Below are 22,127 nucleotides of genomic sequence, written 5' to 3'. Positions count from 1 at the left end.
CGAGCGGCTTCGATCAAGGTTTGATTCTTCCTTTCGGCGACCCCATTTTGTTGGGGAGTATATGGCGTGGAGTATTGGTGTTGGATTCCTTCTTCGCCGAGGAAGTCATCCAAGGTGTAGTTCTTGAACTCCGTTCCATTGTCGCTCCTTATTGCGATGATCTTGTTGTCGTACTTGCGTTGAACTTGGTTGGCAAACTCCATCATGGTCTGTTGAGTCTCACTCTTGTACTTGAAGAAGAATACCCAACAATAGCGTGAATAGTCATCAACAATGACGAGGTAATACTTCTTTCCTCCGAGACTTTCATGAGACGGTGGACCGAAGAGATCAACATGTAGGAGCTCCAAGCATCTTGTGGTAGAGATGATAGTCTTGGCCTTGTGAGGAGCTCCATGCATTTTCCTTGTACGCAAGCCCTACAAACACGATCCTTAAAAAAAGAGACATCTTATTTTAGTCCGAGAATGTGGCCACCCTTGTGAAGACTTTGCAAAGTCCTCATGTTGATATGGGCTAGTCGGCGATGTTATAACCAACCCTTGTCACCTTTGGCGAATAGGCAAAGAGCGGAAGATGTTGTTTTTCCGGAGAAGTCAAAAACATACAAACCGTTCTCTACATACCCAACAAAAGCTACATTGAGTGTGTTGCTCCACAAGAGGACCACCATATGTTCATCAAAGAAAGTACATAGACCCATACGAGCAATTTGATGAACGAAGAGTAAATTGTAACCAAGGGTCTCGACAAGGAGGACATTCACAAGTGAGATGTCGGGTGTTACCACCACCTTGCCAAGACCCAATACCTTAGAGCACGTGTTGTCACCATATGATACGATAGAGTGAGAAGGCTCGAGGTCAACAACAATATTCTTGCTTCCGGTCATATGACTTGTGGCTCCACTATCAACCACCCACTTAGCGCCACCGGAAGCATAGTCCTACAAGGAATCAAGTATTGGATTTAGGTACCCATTTTTCAATGGGTCCTAGCATGTTAGTAACAAGGGGTTTGGGAACCCAAATAGTCCAATCAACATTGTCCTTTTGAGGACCAATAAAGCGAGCATGAATATGTCCATAGTAATCAACAAAAAGAACATGAGAAGGGTTGTTAGAGCTGGCGAAACCCTTCGAGGCGGAGTTGGGTACTCCATCCCTTCTTGAGCTATCATCGCTCTCCTCAAGGTTGATCTCCATGTTCTCCTTGTTCTTCTTCTTCTTGGTCCTCTTATTCCTCTTCCTCTTTGGCTTGGTAGCCACTCCTCCTTCATTGCGAGAGCCCTCTTTGACTCCATCTTTAGCTTCAATGACTCCTTCCAAGTACTTGGCTTGAACTTGGAGTCTATCAACTTTGGCCTTCAAACGATTGACTTCATCTTCATGCTCCGGATGAGGGTGGCAAATATCAAACACTTGGACTTCCTTTGCCTTGTTCACCCGGAAGTGTTCCATCAAAGCTTCTTCTTGGAGAGCGTTCATCTTCATGAGTAAGCGCTTGTCACTCTCCATCTTGGTAATGTCACTTTCATGAGTGCAACACGCACGGTCCTTGCTCAAAGGAAAGTACTCCTTCAATGCTTCCTCTTGCATGGAATTGACTTCCATGAGCTTGGCTTCCCTTCTCTTCAAGGCGTCTATTTCTTCCTCATGATCACAACAAGTGGCCTTCTCCTTGCTCATGCGGATACATTCCACCAAAGACTCTTCTTGCATGCTACTCAAACTCAATAGCTTGGCCTTGGTGGTCTCAAGAGTGGCAATTTCTTCTTCATGGTTGCAACATGAGGTCTTCTCTTTGCACAAGCGGTAATATTCATCCAAGGCTTCTTCTTGAAGAGCATTGACCTCCAAGAGAAGAGAATTGTGCTTCCTCAAGGAAGCAACTTGATCAACAAGCTCGTCATGGCAAGAGTTGGGGTCTTCACCATCTTTCTCTTTGTTAGCTTCCTCAAGAGAGAGCAACTTCCTTTTGAGCTCACCCATCAAACCAAGAGTATGATCTCGGTCCTTGGTGAGTTGAGAGACAATAGCTTTGTTGGAGTCTTCAAGGACGATGACACTAGCTTCAAGAGACATGCGCATATTTTGTTCATCTTCAAGCTCTTCTTTGAGAGAGGCAATCTCATTTGCCGCCTCCCTTTCCAACCTCTCCTTCTCCTCTATAAGGTCTTGTGCCACACCAAGTTGGGCCAAGAGAGCCCCAACATGAGTCTTGGTATCCCCTTTCATGTTAGTGAGAAAAGAATCCAAATCCATAATCTCACGCTTAATGGTGAGACTAGAGGCATCATCAATATATAAGGCATTAGTCGAGGATGAGGGTTTGGAAGGGGATTTTACCTCCGTGGATACCTTTGCCATAAGGCAACGAGCATTGTTGGTGACGAGGTTCTCATTAGGAGAGTCGAAGAGGGAGTTAGAGGGAGTGGTAATGGCGATGGCGGCCACTCCCTCTCCTTCCTTGTTGGAGCTCTTGTCCTCATGTTCTTCATCCTCATCGGAGGAGTACTCTTCTCGAATGGTGAAGGCTCTAGGCTTCTTGGTGAAGGAGACCTTGTCGTCATCGGGCTTGGGGGAGAACTTGGAGAATCCTTTGGAGAGTGACTTGAACTTTTCCTTGCGGATAAGCCTTCCACCATTATCTTCTCTTCTCTCAAACATACAATCCGCGACAAAATGATTCTTGTCGCCGCAATTGTAGCATGTTCTCCCCCTTTGCCCCTCCCTTGGGCTCTTGGAGAAGCTTCTTGGAGAATCACGTGATCTTCTTGGTCTTGTGCTTCGGGACTTGTTTCCCTCCCAAAATTTCTTGGCGGCGAGAGCCATGTGCTCATGATAATTGACCTTGAGATCATCCGGTCCCCACTCAACGAGATCCTCATCGCTTTCACTAGCCTCATGTACCCTCATCTTCAATGCAAGGTTGGGCTTGCGGGAGTTGTGGGCGCGAGCGACAAGATCCTCCGCATTCTTCTTGGAGATGTCCAAAGCGATGACTTTGCTAAGAACTACATTGGATGTCATAGCACGGAAGGAGGCGTTTTGGCGGATGGCCGTCAACTTCACTTCCTCATAAGGGAGGAGAGCGTTGTAGAACTTGCGCTTGATCCAATGATCATCCACAAACGTTGCTCCAAGATCTTGCATTTGTACGGCAAGAGCGATGAGGCACCGATACATTTCTTCGGGGGACTCTCCTTCATTCATGACGAAGTTGTCGGCCATGTTGTTCACTTCATCAAAACGAGAGCTTTGTATGCTCGCATTTCCGAGGAAGAGCTTGTCAAGTTTATCCCATGCTTCCTTGGCGGTCTTGAGAGAGCGGATATGAGCGTGGTCCTTGGGCGTAATGGCCATGTGAATCATGTTGATGGCGGTGGCGTTGAGTTGGTCATCCACCACTTCTCTTCTTGTCAAGCTCTTTGGGTCTCGTGGTGAGTATCCCTCCTCGATGATACGCCAAAGCTCGGTAGATGCGCTGCGCACATGAGAACGCATTAAGAATTGCCAATTTTCAAAGTTATTTGACTCAAGTAACGGGGTGAACCATGCGACAAGATATGTGGCATAGGTATTGGAACATTTATGGTGTAATCACTTGGTGGTGGCACTTCATGATAACCCCCTAGACGTTCCGCAATCGGTGTCTCATCCTTCCCCTTTTTTGAAGTGTCGGTATCCCCAAGCCCTTCCTTTTGTGGATCTTTTGTCGTTTGCGCGACAAAATCAACAAGAGGAAATGGGTTGGCTTTTGGTGGGGGATCCTCGGCACTTGCTTTATGATCAACGATAGGGTTCGATTTTTGAGCAACCAACTCCATCATCATCGCCTTCATTTGGTTAATGATGGATGACTCCAATTTCTTGAGGTCATCCAACGTAGCCGTTGTGGTATCGATGGGAGATGATGGAGCGGGTGGCACAAGGGAAGGTGACCCGTTCCCAACCGTCTCTTGTTCGGCCATTTCTTAGGCGGTAAAGCCCGAGCAAGAAAACCTCGCTCTGATACCACTTGAATGGATCGTAGCGAACAAGAGGGGGGTGAATGGCGCTACGACAAGTTTTAGCCTTTTTCAATTTTTAGTGCAACAGAAGGTAAAGGTGATAGCTTTAGCGATAGCAGTGTTCCTACAATGATCCTAGGACAAGTGCAACAAGCAAAGGAATCAACAAGATAGTAAGAGTAAGGAGCAAGACAACCGGAGGGCGCGGAGACGAGGCGAGGTTTGTTTCCCGCAGTTTCTTCCACAATAGGAAGTACGTCTGCGTTGAGGAGGTGCTAGTCTCACACAAGAGACTAGACGGCCACACCACGAAGGAAGGCCTCACCTTCTTCCTCGAGAGAGCTCCACGAAGGTGCTCCCCCTTCTCCACTAAGGCACCGGTCGAGGCGGTGATTCCTTCACAAGGTTGGGGTGAGCTCCACACACAAGGATGCTCCCAACACCCTATGGAGCTAGTACATCACCAAGCTAGCCTCCATAGCTGCACTTTCTCCAATGTCCCACCATAGGAACCCTACCACCAAGATCCACTAAGGAATAGCTAGTATTGGTGAAATCTCTCTTGGTAGAACTATAGATCGGGGTCTCCTCCACCACTCCTCAAAGTTTGGGCATGATTGGTTGGATGGTTGGGGAGATCCTCAAGGTTTTGGCTCAGCAACAATGGAGGAGAGAGAGAGGAGAGATAAAAACGAGTTGGGGAAGAAGGGGCCCTTAAATAGGCTCCTCCAAATCCAACCGTTATGTCCAGTTTTCGCCTAAGCGGTACTACCGCTTTTGGGAAGCGGTACTACCGCTCTGAGTTCGAAATCCCCAGATCTGGTCCATGTGGACGCAGAGCGGTACTACCGCTCGCGGTACCTCTCGAGGTACCGCAACAGGGTCCAAACCTTACTGGACTCGAAGCGGTACTGGAGCGGTACCAGAGCGGTACTGCCGTAACTAGTTGATACGCGTACAGCACGCGTCCGTTGGGAACCCCAAGAGGAAGGTGTGATGCGTACAGCGGCAAGTTTTCCCTCAGTAAGAAACCAAGGTTTATCGAACCAGTAGGAGCCAAGAAGCACGTTGAAGGTTGATGGCGGCGAGATGTAGTGCGGCGCAACACCAGGGATTCCAGCGCCAACGTGGAACCTGCACAACACAACCAAAGTACTTTGCCCCAACGAAACAGTGAGGTTGTCAATCTCACCGGCTTGCTGTAACAAAGGATTAGATGTATAGTGTGGATGATGATTGTTTGCAGAAAATAGTAGAACAAGTATTACAGTAGATTGTATTCGATTAAAAGAATGGACCGGGGTCCACAGTTCACTAGAGGTGTCTCTCCCATAAGATAAATAGCATGTTGGGTGAACAAATTACAGTTGGGCAATTGACAAATAGAGAGGGCATGACCATGCACATACATGATATGATGAGTATTGTGAGATTTAATTGGGCATTACGACAAAGTACATAGACCGCTATCCAGCATGCATCTATGCCTAAAAAGTCCACCTTCAGGTTATCATCCGAACCCCTTCCAGTATTAAGTTGAAAACAACAGACAATTGCATTAAGTATGGTGCGTAATGTAATCAATAACTACATCCTCGGACATAGCATCGATGTTTTATCCCTAGTGGCAACAGCACATCCACAACCTTAGAACTTTCTGTCACTGTCCCAGATTTAATGGAGGCATGAACCCACTATCGAGCATAAGTACTCCCTCTTGGAGTTAAGAGTAAAAACTTGGCCAGAGCCTCTACTAATAACGGAGAGCATCCAAGATCATAAACAACACATAGGTAATAGATTGATAATCAACATAGCATAGTATTCTCTATCCATCGGATCCCAACAAACACAACATATAGCATTACAGATAGATGATCTTGATCATGTTAGGCAGCTCACAAGACCCGACAATGAAGCATAATTAGGAGAAGACGACCATCTAGCTACTGCTATGGACCCATAGTCCAGGGGTGAACTACTCACTCATCACTCCGGAGGCGACCATGGCGGTGAAGAGTCCTCCGGGAGATGATTCCCCTCTCCGGCAGGGTGCCGGAGGCGATCTCCTGAATCCCCCGAGATGGGATTGGCGGCGACGGCGTCTCTGGAAGGTTTTCCGTATCGTGGCTCTCGGTACTGGGGGTTTCGCGACGAAGGCTATTTGTAGGCGGAAGGGCAGGTCAGGGGGCCACACGAGGGGCCCAGGAGACAGGCCGGCGCGGCCAGGGCTTGGGCCGCGCCGCCCTACCTCCTGGCCACCTCGTGGCCCCACTTCGTTGACTCTTCGGTCTTCTGGAAGCTTCGTGTGAAAATAGGCTCCTGGGCGTTGATTTCGTCCAATTCCGAGAATATTTCCTTACTAGGATTTCTGAAACCAAAAATAGTAGAAAACAACAACTGGCTCTTCGGCATCTTGTTAATAGGTTAGTTCCAGAAAATGCATAAATATGATGTAAAGTATGCATAAAACATGTAGATATCATCAATAATGTGGCATGGAACATAAGAAATTATCGATACGTCGGAGACGTATCAGCATCCCCAAGCTTAGTTTCTGCTCGTCCCGAGCAGGTAAACGATAAAAAAGATAATTTCTGGAGTGACATGCCATCATAACCTTGATCATACTATTGTAAAGCATATGTAGTGAATGCAGCGATCAAAACAATGTAAATGACATGAGTAAACAATTGAATCATAAAGCAAAGACTTTTCATGAATAGTACTTCAAGACAAGCATCAATAATTCTTGCATAAGAGTTTACTCATAAAGCAATAATTCAAAGTAGAGGTATTGAAGGAACACAGGAAGATGAATTATCAGCGGTTGCTTTCAACTTGTAACATGTATATCTCATGGATATTGTCAACATAGAGTAATATAACAAGTGCAATATGCAAGTATGTAGGAATCAATGCACAGTTCACACAAGTGTTTGCTTCTTGAGGTGGAGAGAAATAGGTGAACTGACTCAACAATAAAAGTAAAAGAATGGTCCTTCAAAGAGGAAAGCATCGATTGCTATATTTGTGCTAGAGCTTTGATTTTGAAAACATCAAGAGAGCATAAAAGTAAAATTTTGAGAGGTGTTTGTCGTTGTCAACGAATGGTAGTGGGCACTCTAACCCCCTTGCCAGACAAACCTTCAAAGAGCGGCTCCCATTTTATTTTATTTTTGTGTGGCACTCCTTCCAACCTTTCTTTCACAAACCATGGCTAACCGAATCCTTCGGGTGCCTGCCAACAATCTCATACCATGAAGGAGTGCCTTTTTATTTTAGTTTTATTATGATGACACTCCTCCCCACCTTTTCTTTCTCAAGCCATGGCTAACCGAATCCTTCGGGTGCCGTCCAACAATCACATACCATGGAGGAGTGTCTATTTTTATTAATTAATTTGGGACTGGGAATCCCATTGCCAGCTCTTTTTGCAAAATTATTGGATAAGCGGATGAAGCCACTAGTCCATTGGTGAAAGTTGCCCAACAAGATTGAAAGATAAACACCACATACTTCCTCATGAGCTATAAAACATTGACACAAATCAGAGGTAATAAATTTTGAATTGTTTAAAGGTAGCACTCAAGCAATTTACTTTGGAATGGCAGAGAAATACCATGTAGTAGGTAGGTATGATGGACACAAATGGCATAGTGGTTGGCTCAAGTATTTTGGATGCATGAGAAGTATTCCCTCTCGATACAAGGTTTAGGCTAGGAAGGCTATTTGAAACAAACACAAGGATGAACCGATGCAGCAAAACTCACATAAAAGACATATTGTAAACATTATAAGACTCTACACCGTCTTCCTTGTTGTTCAAACTCAATACTAGAAATTATCTAGACTTTAGAGAGACCAATTATGCAAACCAAATTTTAGCATGCTCTATGTATTTCTTCATTAATGGGTGCAAAGTATATGATGCAAGAGCTTAAACATGAGCACAACAATTGCCAAGTATCACATTATCCAAAACATTATAGCAAATTACTACATGTAGCATTTTCCAATTCCAACCATACAACAATTTAACGAAGAAGAAACTTCGCCATGAATACTATGAGTAAAGCCTAAGGACATATTTGTCCATATGCAACAGCGGAGCGTGTCTCTCTCCCACACAAAGAATGCTAGGATCCATTTTATTCAAACAAAACAAAAACAAAAACAAACCGACGCTCCAAGCAAAGCACATAAGATGTGACGGAATAAAAATATAGTTTCAGGGGAGGACCTGATAATGTTGTCGATGAAGAAGGGGATGCCTTGGGCATCCCCAAGCTTAGACGCTTGAGTCTTCTTAATATATGCAGGGGTGAACCACCGGGGCATCCCCAAGCTTAGAGCTTTCACTCTCCTTGATCATGTTGTATCATCTCCCTCTCTTGACCCTTGAAAACTTCCTCCACACCAAACTCAAAACAACTCATTAGAGGGTTAGTGCACAATCAAAATATACATGTTCAGAGGTGACATAATCATTCTTAACACTTCTGGACATTGCACAAAGCTACTGAAAGTCAATGGAATCGAAAAATCCATCGAACATATCAAAACAGGCAATGCGAAATAAAAGGCAGAATCTGTCAAAACAGAACAGTTCATAAAGACGAATTTTATTGAGACACCAGACTTGCTCAAATGAAAATGCTCAAATTGAATGAAAGTTGCGTACATATCTGAGGATCACTCACGTAAATTGGCATAATTTTCTGAGTTACCTACAGAGAATTTGGCCCAGATTCGTGACAGCAAAGAAATCTGTTTCTGCGCAGTAATCCAAATCTAGTATGAACCTTACTATCAACGACTTTACTTGGCACAACAAAGCACAAAACTAAGATAAGGAGAGGTTGCTACAGTAGTAAACAACTTCCAAGACTCAAAATAAAAACAAAGTACTGTAGTAAAAACATGGGTTGTCTCCCATAAGCGCTTTTCTTTAACGCCTTTCAGCTAGGCGCAGAAAGTGTATATCAAGTATTATCAAGAGACGAAGTGTCAACATCATAATTTGTTCTAATAATAGAATCATAAGGTAACTTCATTCTATTTCTAGGGAAGTGTTCCATACCTTTCTTGAGAGGAAATTGATATTTAATATTACCTTCCTTCATATCAATGATAGCACCAACAGTTCGAAGAAAAGGTCTTCCCAATATGATGGGACAAGATGCATTGCATTCAATATCCAAGACAACAAAATCAACGGGGACAAGGTTATTGTTAACGGTAATGCTAACATTATCAACACTCCCCAAAGGTTTCTTTGTAGAATGATCAGCAAGATTAACATCCAAATAACAATTTTTCAATGGTGGCAAGTTAAGCATATTATAGATTTTCTTAGGCATAACGGAAATACTTGCACCAAGATCACATAAAGCATTACAATCAAAGTCATTGACCTTCATCTTAATGATGGGCTCCCAACCATCCTCTAGCTTCCTAGGAATAGAAGTTTCGCGTTCTAGTTTCTCTTCTCTAGCTTTTATGAGAGCATTTGTAATATGTTTCGTGAAAGCCAAATTTATAGCACTAGCATTAGGACTTTTAGCAAGTTTTTGTAAGAACTTTATAACTTGAGAGATGTGGCAATCATCAAAATCCAAACCATTATAATCTAAAGCAATGGGATCATCATCCCCAATGTTGGAAAAAAATTCAGCAGTTTTATCACAGGCAGTTTCAGCAGTTTTAGCAGTTTCGGATAGTTTTTCGCGCTTTGCATTAGAAGTGGAAACATTGCTAACACCAATTATTTTATTATTAATAGTAGGAGGTGCAGCAACACGTGGAGCATTAGCATTACTAGTGGTGGTAATAGTCCAAACTTTAGCTATATTATCTTCTTTTTTTCATTTTCTTCTCTTTCCCACCTAGCATGCAATTCGGCCATCAATCTTATATTCTCATTAATTCTAACTTGGATGGCATTTGCTGTAGTAAAAATTTTATGATTATGATTTTCATGAGGCATAACTTTCGATTTCAAAAGATCAACATCAGCAGCAAGACTATCGACTTTAGAAGCAAGTATATCAATTTTCCCAAGCTTTTCTTCAACAGATTTGTTAAAAGCAGTTTGTGTACTAATAAATTCTTTAAGCATAGCTTCAAGTCCAGGGGATGTGTTCCTATTATTGTTATAAGAATTACCATAGCCGTTACCATTATTATAAGGATATGGCCTATAGTTGTTACTAGAATTGTTCCGGTAAGCATTGTTGTTGAAATTATTATTTTTAATGAAGTTTACATCAACATGTTCTTCTTGAGCAACCAATGAAGCTAACGGAACATTATTAGGATCAACATTAGTCCTATCATTCACAAGCATAGACATAATAGCATCAATCTTATCACTCAAGGAAGAGGTTTCTTCGACAGAATTTACCTTCTTACCTTGTGGAGCTCTTTCCGTGTGCCATTCAGAGTAATTAATCATCATATTATCAAGAAGCTTTGTTGCCTCACCAAGAGTGATGGACATAAAGGTACCTCCAGCAACTGAATCCAATAGGTTCCGCGAAGAAAAATTCAGCCCTGCATAAAAGGTTTGGATGATCATCCAAGTAGTCAGTCCATGGGTTGGGCACTTTTTAACCAAAGATTTCATTCTTTCCCATGCTTGTGCAACATGCTCAGTATCCAATTGTTTAAAATTCATTATGCTACTCCTCAAAGATATAATTTTAGCAGGGAGATAATATCTACCAATAAAAGCATCCTTGCATTAAGTCCATGAATCAATACTATTCTTAGGCAGAGATAGCAACCAATATTTAGCTCTTCCTCTTAATGAGAAAGGAAACAATTTTAATTTTATAATGTCCCCATCTACATCTTTATACTTTTGCATTTCACACAATTCAACAAAATTATTGAGATGGGCAGCAGCATCATCAGAACTAACACCAGAAAATTGCTCTCGCATAACAAGATTTAGTAAAGCAGGTTTAATTTCAAAGAATTCTGCTGTAGTAGCAGGTGGAGCAATAGGTGTGCATAATAAATCATTATTATTTGTGGTTGTGAAGTCACACAACTTAGTATTTTCAGGAGTACCCATTTTAGCAGTAGTAAATAAAGCAAACTAGATAAAGTAAATGCAAGTAACTAATTTTTTTGTGTTTTTGATATAGCAAACAAGATAGCAAATAAAGTAAAACTAGCAACTAATTTTTTTGTATTTTAATATAATGCAGCAAACAAAGTAGTAAATAAAATAAAGCAAGACAAAAACAAAGTAAAGAGATTGGGATGTGGAGACTCCCCTTGCAACGTGTCTTGATCTCCTCGGCAACGGCGCCAGAAAAAGAGCTTGATACGCGTACAACACGCGTCCATTGGGAACCCCAAGAGGAAGGTGTGATGCGTACAGCGGCAAGTTTTCCCTCAGTAAGAAACCAAGGTTTATCGAACCAGTAGGAGCCAAGAAGCACGTTGAAGGTTGATGGCGGCGAGATGTAGTGCAGCGCAACACCAGGGATTCCAGCGCCAACGTGGAACCTGCACAACACAACCAAAGTACTTTGCCCCAACGAAACAGTGAGGTTGTCAATCTCACCGGCTTGCTGTAATAAAGGATTAGATGTATAGTGTGGATGATGATTGTTTGCAGAAAATAGTAGAACAAGTATTACAGTAGATTGTATTCGATTAAAAGAATGGACCGGGGTCCACAGTTCACTAGAGGTGTCTCTCCCATAAGATAAATAGCATGTTGGGTGAACAAATTACAGATGGGCAATTGACAAATAAAGAGGGCATGACCATGCACATACATGATATGATGAGTATTGTGAGATTTAATTGGGCATTACGACAAAGTACATAGACCGCTATCCAGCATGCATCTATGCCTAAAAAGTCCACCTTCAGGTTATCATCCGAACCCCTTCCAGTATTAAGTTGAAAACAACAGACAATTGCATTAAGTATGGTGCGTAATGTAATCAATAACTACATCCTCGGACATAGCATCGATGTTTTATCCCTAGTGGCAACAGCACATCCACAACCTTAGAACTTTCTGTCACTGTCCCAGATTTAATGGAGGCATGAACCCACTATCGAGTATAAATACTCCCTCTTGGAGTTAAGAGTAAAAACTTGGCCAGAGCCTCTACTAATAACGGAGAGCATGCAAGATCATAAACAACACATAGGTAATAGATTGATAATCAACATAGCATAGTATTCTCTATCCATCAGATCCCAACAAACACAACATATAGCATTACAGATAGATGATCTTGATCATGTTAGGCAGCTCACAAGACCCGACAATGAAGCATAATTAGGAGAAGACGACCATCTAGCTACTGCTATGGACCCATAGTCCAGGGGTGCACTACTCACTCATCACTCCGGAGGCGACCATGGCGGTGAAGAGTCCTCCGGGAGATGATTCCCCTCTCCGGCAGGGTGCCGGAGGCGATCTCCTGAATCCCCCGAGATGGGATTGGCGGCGGCGGCGTCTCTGGAAGGTTTTCCGTATCGTGGCTCTCGGTACTGGGGGTTTCGCGACGAAGGCTATTTGTAGGCGGAAGGGCAGGTCAGGGGGCCACACGAGGGGCCCAGGAGACAGGCCGGCGCGGCCAGGGCTTGGGCCGCGCCGCCCTACCTCCTGGCCACCTCGTGGCCCCACTTCGTTGACTCTTCGGTCTTCTGGAAGCTTCGTGTGAAAATAGGCCCCTAGGCGTTGATTTCGTCCAATTCCGAGAATATTTCCTTACTAGGATTTCTGAAACCCAAAACAGTAGAAAACAGCAACTGGCTCTTCGGCATCTTGTTAATAGGTTAGTTCCAGAAAATGTATAAATATGATGTAAAGTATGCATAAAACATGTAGATATCATCAATAATGTGGCATGGAACATAAGAAATTATCGATACGTCGGAGACGTATCACTAGTTACGGTACCTGGGCGGTGCCGTGAGCGGTACTACCGCTCCAGGTACTGCAGAGGTACCGCAACTCGTATTCTGGGTCAATATCAGCGCATAACTCAGAGCGATACCGTGGGGCGGTACCTATAGGGGTAGCGGTACTACCGCTACAGGTACCGGTAGTACCGGTCTGGATAAAACTGGTTTTCTCCCCTTTTTCTCTCCAGCCATGTCACCTCGCGATACACACACAAAATCAGAAAACCTATAAACTACGCTTCAGTCTTCCGATCTTGACGTGTCCAGCGAGGTCACCGTGCACTTGCAAATCTAACAATGATACTTCAAGGCACACGGTGAGATTACTCAAGTGTTGTCATCAAACACACAAAACCCGGGGTTTATACTTTGCTCTTTCACCAACACTTCTGAACATTACCCAAGGCTACTGAAAGTTAATGGAGCAAAGAAATCCATTCAAACACAGTAAAAGAGGCAATGTGAAATAAAAGGCAGAATCTGTCAAAACAGAACAGTCCGTAAAGAAGAATTTTTTCGAGGCACTTAACATGCTCATATGAAGAAGCTCAAATTGAATGAAAGTTGCGTACATATCTGAGAATCACTCATGAATTTTCTCAGATTTTTCTGAGTTTCCTACAGAGAGACCTACTCAAATTCGTGACAGCTAGAAATCTGTTTCTGCGCAGAAATCCAAATCTAGTATCAACCTTATTACCAAAGACTTTACTTGGCACAACAATGCAATAAAGTAAAGATAAGGAGAGGTTGCTACAGTAGTAACAACTTTCAAGACACAAATATAAAACAAAAATTGCAGAAGTAAAATAATGGGTTGTCTCCCATAAGCGCTTTTCTTTAACGCCTTTCAGCTAGGTGCAGAAAGTGTAAATCAAGTATTATCAAGAGATGAAGCATCAACATAGGAGTTTGGAGTTTTCTCAACTATGCATTGTATCTTATCTATGTAAGAAACTCCTCTTTCATTACTCTTAGGCTTACTATCCTCCTCAAACAAATTTTCAGGAACAATCCAAGCAAAATTCTTTTCTAGTGCCTCATGCATTCCTAAGAGTTTATTAGGTCTTGGTATTTTAATCTCCCCCTCACAATTGACTTTATTAGTGTATTTTAGCATATCTTTTCCATCTTTTCAAGGGTATTTGCAAAATTGGTATAAAAGCCAAGCCTCTTATGTTTAATAAAGACTTTCCTAGCTTCTCTAGCTACGTCACCAAATTCTCTAAGAAGGGTTTCTAAAATAAAATCTTTCTTTTCTCCTTCTTCCATATCACAAAGTGTAAGAAACATATGTTGAATTATAGGATTAAAATTAACAAATCTAGCTTCCAACATGTGTACTAAAGAGGCAGTAGCAATTTCATAAGTAGGAGCAAGTTCTACCAAGTGTCCATCTTCAAAATCTTTAACTGTACTAACATGAGTGAAAAATTCTTCTATATTATCTCTTCCAATGATAGACCCATGCCCTACTGATATATCTTTCAAAGTGAACTTAGGGGGAAACATGATGAAATAAACAAAAAGTAAATAAAGTAAATGCAAGTAACTATTTTTTTTGTTTTTTATATGAAGAAAGCAAACAAGACAGAGAATAAAATAAAATAAAGCAAGAGAATAAACAAAGTAAAGAGATTGGATGTGAAAGACTCCCCTTGCAGCGTGTCTTGATCTCCCCAGCAACGGCGCCAGAAAACAGTCTTGATGGCGTGTGATGCACACGTCCGTTGGGAACCCCAAGAGGAAGGTGTGATGCGCACATCAGCAAGTTTTACCTCAGAAAGAAACCAAGGTTATCGAACCAGTAGGAGATGAAGGCCACGTGAAGGTTGTTGGTGACGGAGTGTAGTGCGGCGCAACACCAGGGATTCCGGCGCTAATGTGGAACCTGCACAACACAATCAAAATACTTTGCCCCAACTTAACAGTGAGGTTGTCAATCTCACCGGCTTGCTGTAAACAAAGGATTAAACGTATGGTGTGGAGAATGATGTTTGTTTGCAAAGAACAGCAGAGAACAATGATTGCAGTAGATTGTATTTCAGATGTAAAAGAATGGACCGGGTCCACAGTTCACTAGTGGTGTCTCTCCAATAAGATAAATAGCATGTTGGGTGAACAAATTACAGTTGGGCAATTGACAAATAGAGAGGGCATAGCAATGCACATACATATCATGATGACTAATATGAGATTACTTAGGGCATTACGACAAAGAACATAGACCACTATCCAGCATGCATCTATGCCTAAAAAGTCCACCTTCGGGTTAGCATCCATACCCCTTCCAGTATTAAGTTGCAAACAACAGATAATTGCATTAAGTACTGTGTGTAATGTAAACAATACAATATCCTTAGACAAAGCATTGTTGTTTTTATCCCTAGTGGCAATAACACATCCATAACCTTAGAACTTTCTGTCACTGTCCCAGATTCAATGGAGGCATGAACCCACTATCGAGCATAAATACTCCCTCTTGGAGTCACAAGTATCAACTTGGCCAGAGCCTCTACTAGCAACGGAGAGCATGCAAGATCATAAACAACACATATATGATAGATCAATAATCAACTTGACATAGTATTCCATATTCATCGGATCCCAACAAACACAACATGTAGCATTACAAATAGATGATCTTGATCATGATAGGCAGCTCACAAGATCTAAACATGATAGCACAAGAGGAGAAGACAACCATCTAGCTACTGCTATGGACCCATAGTCCAAGGATGAACTACTCACGCATCAGTCCGGAGGCGGGCATGATGATGTAGAGTCCTCCGGTGATGATTCCCCTCTCCGGCAGGGTGCCGGAGGCGATCTCCTGAATCCCCCGAGATGGGATTGGTAGCGGCGGCGTCTCTGGAACTTTTCTCGTATCGTGGCTCTCGGTCATAGGGTTTTCGCGATGGAGAGAATATATAGGCGAAGGGGCAGAGTCGGGGGACGCTCGAGGGGCCCACCCCATAGGGCGGCGCGGCCAGGGGTGGGGCCGCGCCCCCTAGGGTGTGGCCGCCTCGTCGCCCCTCTTCGTCACCTCTTCGGACTTCTGGAAGGCTCCGTGGAAAATAAGACCGTGGGCTTTTGTTTCGTCCAATTCCGAGAATATTTCCTGTGTAGAATTTCTAAAACCAAAAACAGCAGAAAACAGGAACTGGCGCTTCGGCATCTTGTTAATAGGTTAGTGCCGGAAAATGCATCAAAATGATATAAAGTGTATATAAAACATGTGAGTATTGTCATAAAACTAGCATGGAACATAAGAAATTATAGATACGTTTGAGACGTATCAACCTCCGGGAGCATTTGCTGATCATCGCATCCCTCCAGGACATGCTTGACGCCGAGGCAGAGAAGAGGAAGAGGCCGCGCTGCGGAGGATCAAGGCTGGGGAGAAAGAAGTCGAAACCCCGACAGAGGAAGGAGGGGCATACCATGCTGCACAACGACTACTTCGCAGATGACGCGGCATCGGTATAGGATGAGCAAGGGTCTGTTGATGAATATCCTCCACGGTGTTCGAGAGTTCGACCCCCTACTTCAAGCTCAAGCACGACGCTGTAGGCGTTGTCGGGTTCTCATCGATTCAGAAGTGCATCGTCGTCATGATGATGCTTGCATACGGAGCACCTGCCGATACACATGAAGACTACCTTCGCATGAGTGAGTCTACTGCCGTTGAGTGCATGTATAAGTTTTGCCAAGTTGTGGTGGGAAAGTTTGGCAAATACTACTTGAGAGGGCCAATTGAGGAAGAGTCTGCAAGGATCATGTCACAAAATGCTGCCAGAGGATTACCTGGAATGCTTGGAAGCATCGATTGCATGCACTGGTCATGGAAGAAGTGCCTGTTTGCTTAGCAAGGTATATACAAAGGGCGTCATGGATATTGCAGTGTGGTGCTTGCAGCTGTGGCAGATTATGACTTGTGGATTTAGCATTCTTTCTTTGGCATGGCGGGATCACACAATGACATCAACGTGTTGCACCAGTCTCCAGTGTTCAACAGACTAGTGGAAGGGCTGCTCCACCATGCAACTATGAGATCAATGGCCGCCAATATACCAAAGGCTATTATCTAGCCGATGGTATATATCCAAAATGGTCCACTTTTATCAAAACAATCTCGAATCCATCAGGTCAAAAGAATTTCCACTTTGCTACGCGACAGGAGGCTTGCAGGAAGGATGTCGAGCGGTCATTTGGTGTGCTTCAAGCTCAATTTGCAATTGTCCGGTACCCTGCTCTAAGCTGGTCTCACGACCAAATATGAGAGGTGATGCAGACTTGTGTGATCATGCACAACATGATCATCAAGGATGACCGCAAGAATCATGGCAGGAGACATGTTGGTCCCTATGAGTGCGAGGGTCCTCTTGGGGATTTTACTGATTTCCTCCCCATGCACGCATAGATCCGTGATAGCAATGTTCATGATCAACTTCAAGCTGATCTCGTTGAGCATTTGTGGAGGATCAAAGGATTATCAACAAATGCGGCGACACCTTTATCTAGCCCTATTTATTACATTTGTTTAGTTGTTTTATTGTTTGTTGTATTTTAATTTGAAAACAATTTCCGCAAACATATTTATTTGTATGCTATATTTGATAAATGGTTGTGTTTTCAAAAATCCTTATTTAGTGTTTGGGGGCGGCGTTTGGGGGATGCGACTGGGGAGCGACGTCCCCCAAACGCAGCACAAACAAAACACGTCCCTCAAACGCTCAATCCGACGCCGTTTGGGGGACGATTTGGAGGACGTTACTGGAGATGCTCTTACAATACCTAAACAACAATCGAGATCTTTATATTTCTCCTCCCTTTCCATGCTTTCTCAGACTACATAAAGCAAACATTTTTTTCCTTTTATTGAAAGTAGCAACACACTTCCTAGCCTTGTCGTGGGCACTGTCAGGTCCTTGAGCATGATCATTGAAAGTTTCAAGACCCCCTCTCCAATTAACATAACCATATTTAGTGAATTTATAATTTCCGATCCTAGATGTTCAAAGAGAGAACAATAGAAAGAATAAGCTACATCTCTCCTTGCACACTATAGTATAGCAAATCAAATCTTCCAAACTATGCTTTTTATAAATCCCCTCATCCAACCCACTTGCAATTTCCCAATGTGTCTTCTTCTCTATGGAAATTTATCGAAGTATTTGTTTACAAAATTTAAACACTTTCTTGGGCGACTTTTTTTTATCTGCTATTCACTGGACATTGTGTTTTGTTTTGAGAATCATTCATGCGGCATTGCTTAACACACATAAGTAGTACAACGTGGGTTGTGGAGAGAAATAGGCCCACGTATGCTCCTTCATCTCCCGCCGCCTCAAAAGTCTAAAACCCAATAGGCGGGAAACGCTCTTCCTATCCCGCCCTTTTCGCAATCTTCTCCTAGAAGATTCTCATTTTCTGTAGGCCAATCTTCTCCTATAAGATACTCCAATCTTTCCCCTTCCCGGAAACCGACGAGCCGAAACCAAAGGACACCACCCCCAACCACAACCAGCGATGGCTCCCAAGCGCAAGTCCCCAGCGGCGGCGGCGGCACCCGCGATGCCGTCGAGGATCACCAGGAGCATGGCAGCCGGGAAGCAGGCCGCGGACGCGCCGCCCAAGAAGGAGGAGGCTGAGGCGGTGCCGGTTCCGCCTGCGGCCCCCGCCGGCCAGAAGGGGAGGAAGAAGGCCAAGAAGGAGGAGGTTGTGGAGGAGGTGGAGGCGGTGCTGTCGCCTCCGCCGGCGGCCAAGGGGAAGGGGAAGGGCAGGAAGAACGCCAAGAAGGAGGTGGCGCCCGCTCCTGCGCCGGCACCGGCGCCGGCGAAGGAGGAAGAGGAGGAGGCGGAGGAGGAGGTGGATGACAGCCCTTTCGTCGAAGACGGGAAGCGCGTCGTCGTCGAGGCATGGTGAGTATGCTGCGCCCCTGCACGTGCACGTGACGGTTAGGGTTTTCCCATCTGGGTCCAGCAAGATTTTGACTAGTTTAAGGACAGATTTTTGCGGTGTTTATGATTAATGGATGAGAAAGATCGAGTTTTTAGATTAGTATTTCTGGTCTAGATCAGGATTAACTTATTTTCGAGGTGAGATGGCCTGACAGATATTCAGCTGACATCTTCGTTTCGATCTTGTTACTAGTTTACTCTGCTTGCGTAGTAAATATCCTAGTATCTCTGGGTCTATTGATTGATTCGTTAAGGAACCAAAAGGAATCATAAGTCGTTCCACCTGTATTGAATTGTATCACCTTTTCAATCTACTCCAGAAATAAATTAACCTGTTTGCTTATTTCTGAGATGTATTGATTCATGATCAGTTAGGTGTATAAATAAATACAGGAGTCACAAGCCTAAATATATCAAGTTACTCTTCTAAAACTTAATTATGTGTGTGCAAACATAAACTGAAAAAATAACCTTCCTCATGCAGTTGCCATCTTCACCACTGTCAGATCATTATGTTGGAACCAATATTTCCATTAAACTGGCCTGGAAAATCACATATTTTCACAAAACACTTACTAACTTGTTGAATACAGGTTTTAACCATAACTTGTTGAATGGTTAGTACCAAAAGACGAGTGAGCCATTTACTTTTCTGGTTCTCAATATTGCTCTCATTGGATGGCTGTTCTATAGCAGGGTGTTTTCCCAATTTAAGTCGAAGATTAAATTCTTTCGGATAACAAAAGCTGTATCAACTCATTCCTGTTTTTAGTGGAACCTTGTTTGCTTCATTGCTGTTCTACAGAAGGGAACTAGAAGCAAAAGATGCTTTTTATTGCTTCTTGGACATAGCGAACCACAAGCAGAACCTCTTTATTGCTTACTGGAGATGTACCCTTTTCTTATGATTTCTTATGTAGGAATCTTGTAGTTTTTAGTAGAGGGATGCAACCATTGTTTTGTACTGTACTCAAAATATTTCTGCCTTGATTACATTTCATCCAAACTTGTCTGTCCATATACTCAAAACTCCTTGGCCAATTCAATGCTCTTGCAAGTCTCAACTCAATATGATTTTGTATTCAATTTGGTAATGCTGGTTGCACTTCTCTTATGCTCTTACCTCTTGCTTCTTTGTTGAACTCTCAGCACGCAGTGCCAACAGTTTAAGAAGAGAGCTGTGAAGGTGAAGGAAGATCTGGAAAGTGCTGTACCTGGTGTATCCGTGACAATCAACCCTGAAAAGGTATTTCACCATGTTACATCTTCTTAATCATCATAAACTTTGTTACATGTTGCTGGCCTTTATTGTGTGCATCTTGCCTTTCTTGACTGGCATCCTGTTTGTTTAATTCTCAGCCACGCCGTGGGTGCCTTGAGATCCGTGAGGAAGGTGGCGAAGTCTTCCTTTCGCTGCGGGTAATTTGGTTAACTGTCGGAGTTTATATCTGTATCATATTAAACTGCTCAGTTAACTGTAAACCTTGTTTTCATTTGAAAGCTGGCTAGTGACAGTTCATGCAAAAGTGCACAACTAGACCTGCTGCACAGATTAATGCCATTCTAAATACATTTATGATTTACGATATTGGTTATGATTGACCATAATGTTGAAAATTGACATGCAGGACATGAAGCGGCCTTTCAACCCAATGAGGGAGCTTGACATGGACAAGGTCATCCACGACATCGTCAAGAAAATCTCTTGAAGCTGATCTGGCCTTAATGTAAGGATGGGCCCCTATTGCAATGAAAAACTTCAGGGGTAGTTTTGGGTAGGAAGTTGATATGGCAGTGGCCATAGAAGTTGGATTGCCGTTCTGTTCCGTGTCCTATGTAGCTAAGACATGCTGAATTAATCGTTGTGGCAATGGTGTAATTGCTGTCATCTGGTGCTTCGTTTTGTGTGCTTTCTGTGCTGAATCCTTGAGTGCTCGCTGATATTGCATTACCTGAATTGTTCTATGATTTCATCTGATCGCAATGCTGAATTTGCTTTAGTGGTAGGAGGCTATTGGCACTTCTAAATTTCAGATTCAGCCACTTCATTCTGTTAATCCTGTGGTATGAAGTCTCTCTTCCCTTAATGGAAGGAAGAAATGATGAAATAAAAGTACAATTGCAGGGCGGGCTCTGCCTTCACGTGTTTAATTGGTGTTACAGATTCTTACGTGATAATGATCGGGATGACTTGTTCCTCTTCTGCATCCACTTGGCTGACTAAACAAATGAACGCCTAGGATCAAAGGGATCAACTTTGTTTTAATGGATCCTAAATCCCATAGGCTTGTAGAACAAAATCTTATATTGACTCTACTTTGGTGTTTGTTGCCACTAGCAGGAAACTTTGCTTGTGTATCGCCATGTAGAGAGATACCAATGTGCATGGAGAGAAGACATGATAGGATTAAGTATAGGGGACTTCTGAAAGGAGTTCATCATGATCTTCTCCAAGTTGCACACACGAGTGTAGCAACAATAAGACCATCTCAAAAAGGCGCACGCTAAAAACTTTTACAGTGCCTGATTTGCCTTTTTTTTTTAAAGGAGCGCTTCACCAAGCACGTTAAGAGCATCTTCACCGGCAGCCCTCAAATAGTCACCGCCTCACCGGCAGGGCACCGACACTGCTGTATGGGGGGTGTCGGCACTGCATCCTCCATTTAGGGACGCCGTTCCCACACCAGCGCCTCCCAAACTCCCAAACGGCGACCCCCAATTTTTTTTATTTTTTTTACAATATTTTGAAACAACATATTAATCACATTTTATTCATACAATCACATAATTAGAATTAAATTATTCATGCAATCAAACAAATAGTACTTAAATTATTCATACAATCAATCAAACAAATAGTACTTAAATTATTTATACAACCAAACAAACAAATAGTACTTAAATTATCATACGACCAAACAAATAGAAATAAAATAATGTATTGTTGACGGCTCCTCTCCTCGCCCAAAAATGCGCAGCTAGATCCGCCTTCAGCTGTGCATGGACATCTGCATCTCGAATTTCATTGTGCATATGAAGAAAAAGCGGCAAATTCTTGGGGTACATGCTCTACCTCATCGAGTGGCCCTTGATAATCAAATGGTTGCGCTCGCTCTTAATGATCATGTTGTGCATGATCACACAGATGTTCATCACCTCCCACATCTGAGACTCAGACTAAGTGAGAGCAGGGTACCTGACAATGGCGA

General features: G+C 43.1%; 1 protein-coding gene across 1 annotated transcript; it reads left to right on the top strand.

Annotated features, from left to right (window-relative positions):
- The first annotated feature begins 18,423 nt into the window (after positions 1 to 18,423).
- LOC127294623 (uncharacterized) lies at positions 18,424 to 20,881 on the top strand. The gene is made up of 4 exons (XM_051324475.2): positions 18,424 to 18,879; positions 20,068 to 20,164; positions 20,278 to 20,337; positions 20,547 to 20,881. Exons 1-4 carry the CDS (start codon positions 18,488 to 18,490, stop codon positions 20,625 to 20,627), a joined length of 630 nt encoding a protein of 209 aa, XP_051180435.1. The 5' UTR covers positions 18,424 to 18,487; the 3' UTR covers positions 20,628 to 20,881.
- Positions 20,882 to 22,127: the final 1,246 nt, after the last annotated feature.

This window comes from Lolium perenne, chromosome 4 (genome assembly GCF_019359855.2).
Source record: "Lolium perenne isolate Kyuss_39 chromosome 4, Kyuss_2.0, whole genome shotgun sequence".
NCBI lineage: Eukaryota > Viridiplantae > Streptophyta > Magnoliopsida > Poales > Poaceae > Lolium > Lolium perenne.
The sequence above is the reverse complement of the archived record's forward strand: the minus strand, read 5'-3'. Positions and strand labels throughout refer to the sequence as shown.

Excerpts from the sequence above, each read along its gene's own strand:
- LOC127294623 (XM_051324475.2), top strand. The coding sequence starts at position 18,488 with ATGGCTCCCAAGCGCAAGTCCCCAGCGGCGGCGGCGGCACCCGCGATG. Across the intron at positions 18,880-20,067 it reads CGCGTCGTCGTCGAGGCATG|CACGCAGTGCCAACAGTTTA; the intron begins GTGAGTATGCTG and ends TTGAACTCTCAG. Across the intron at positions 20,338-20,546 it reads AAGTCTTCCTTTCGCTGCGG|GACATGAAGCGGCCTTTCAA; the intron begins GTAATTTGGTTA and ends ATTGACATGCAG.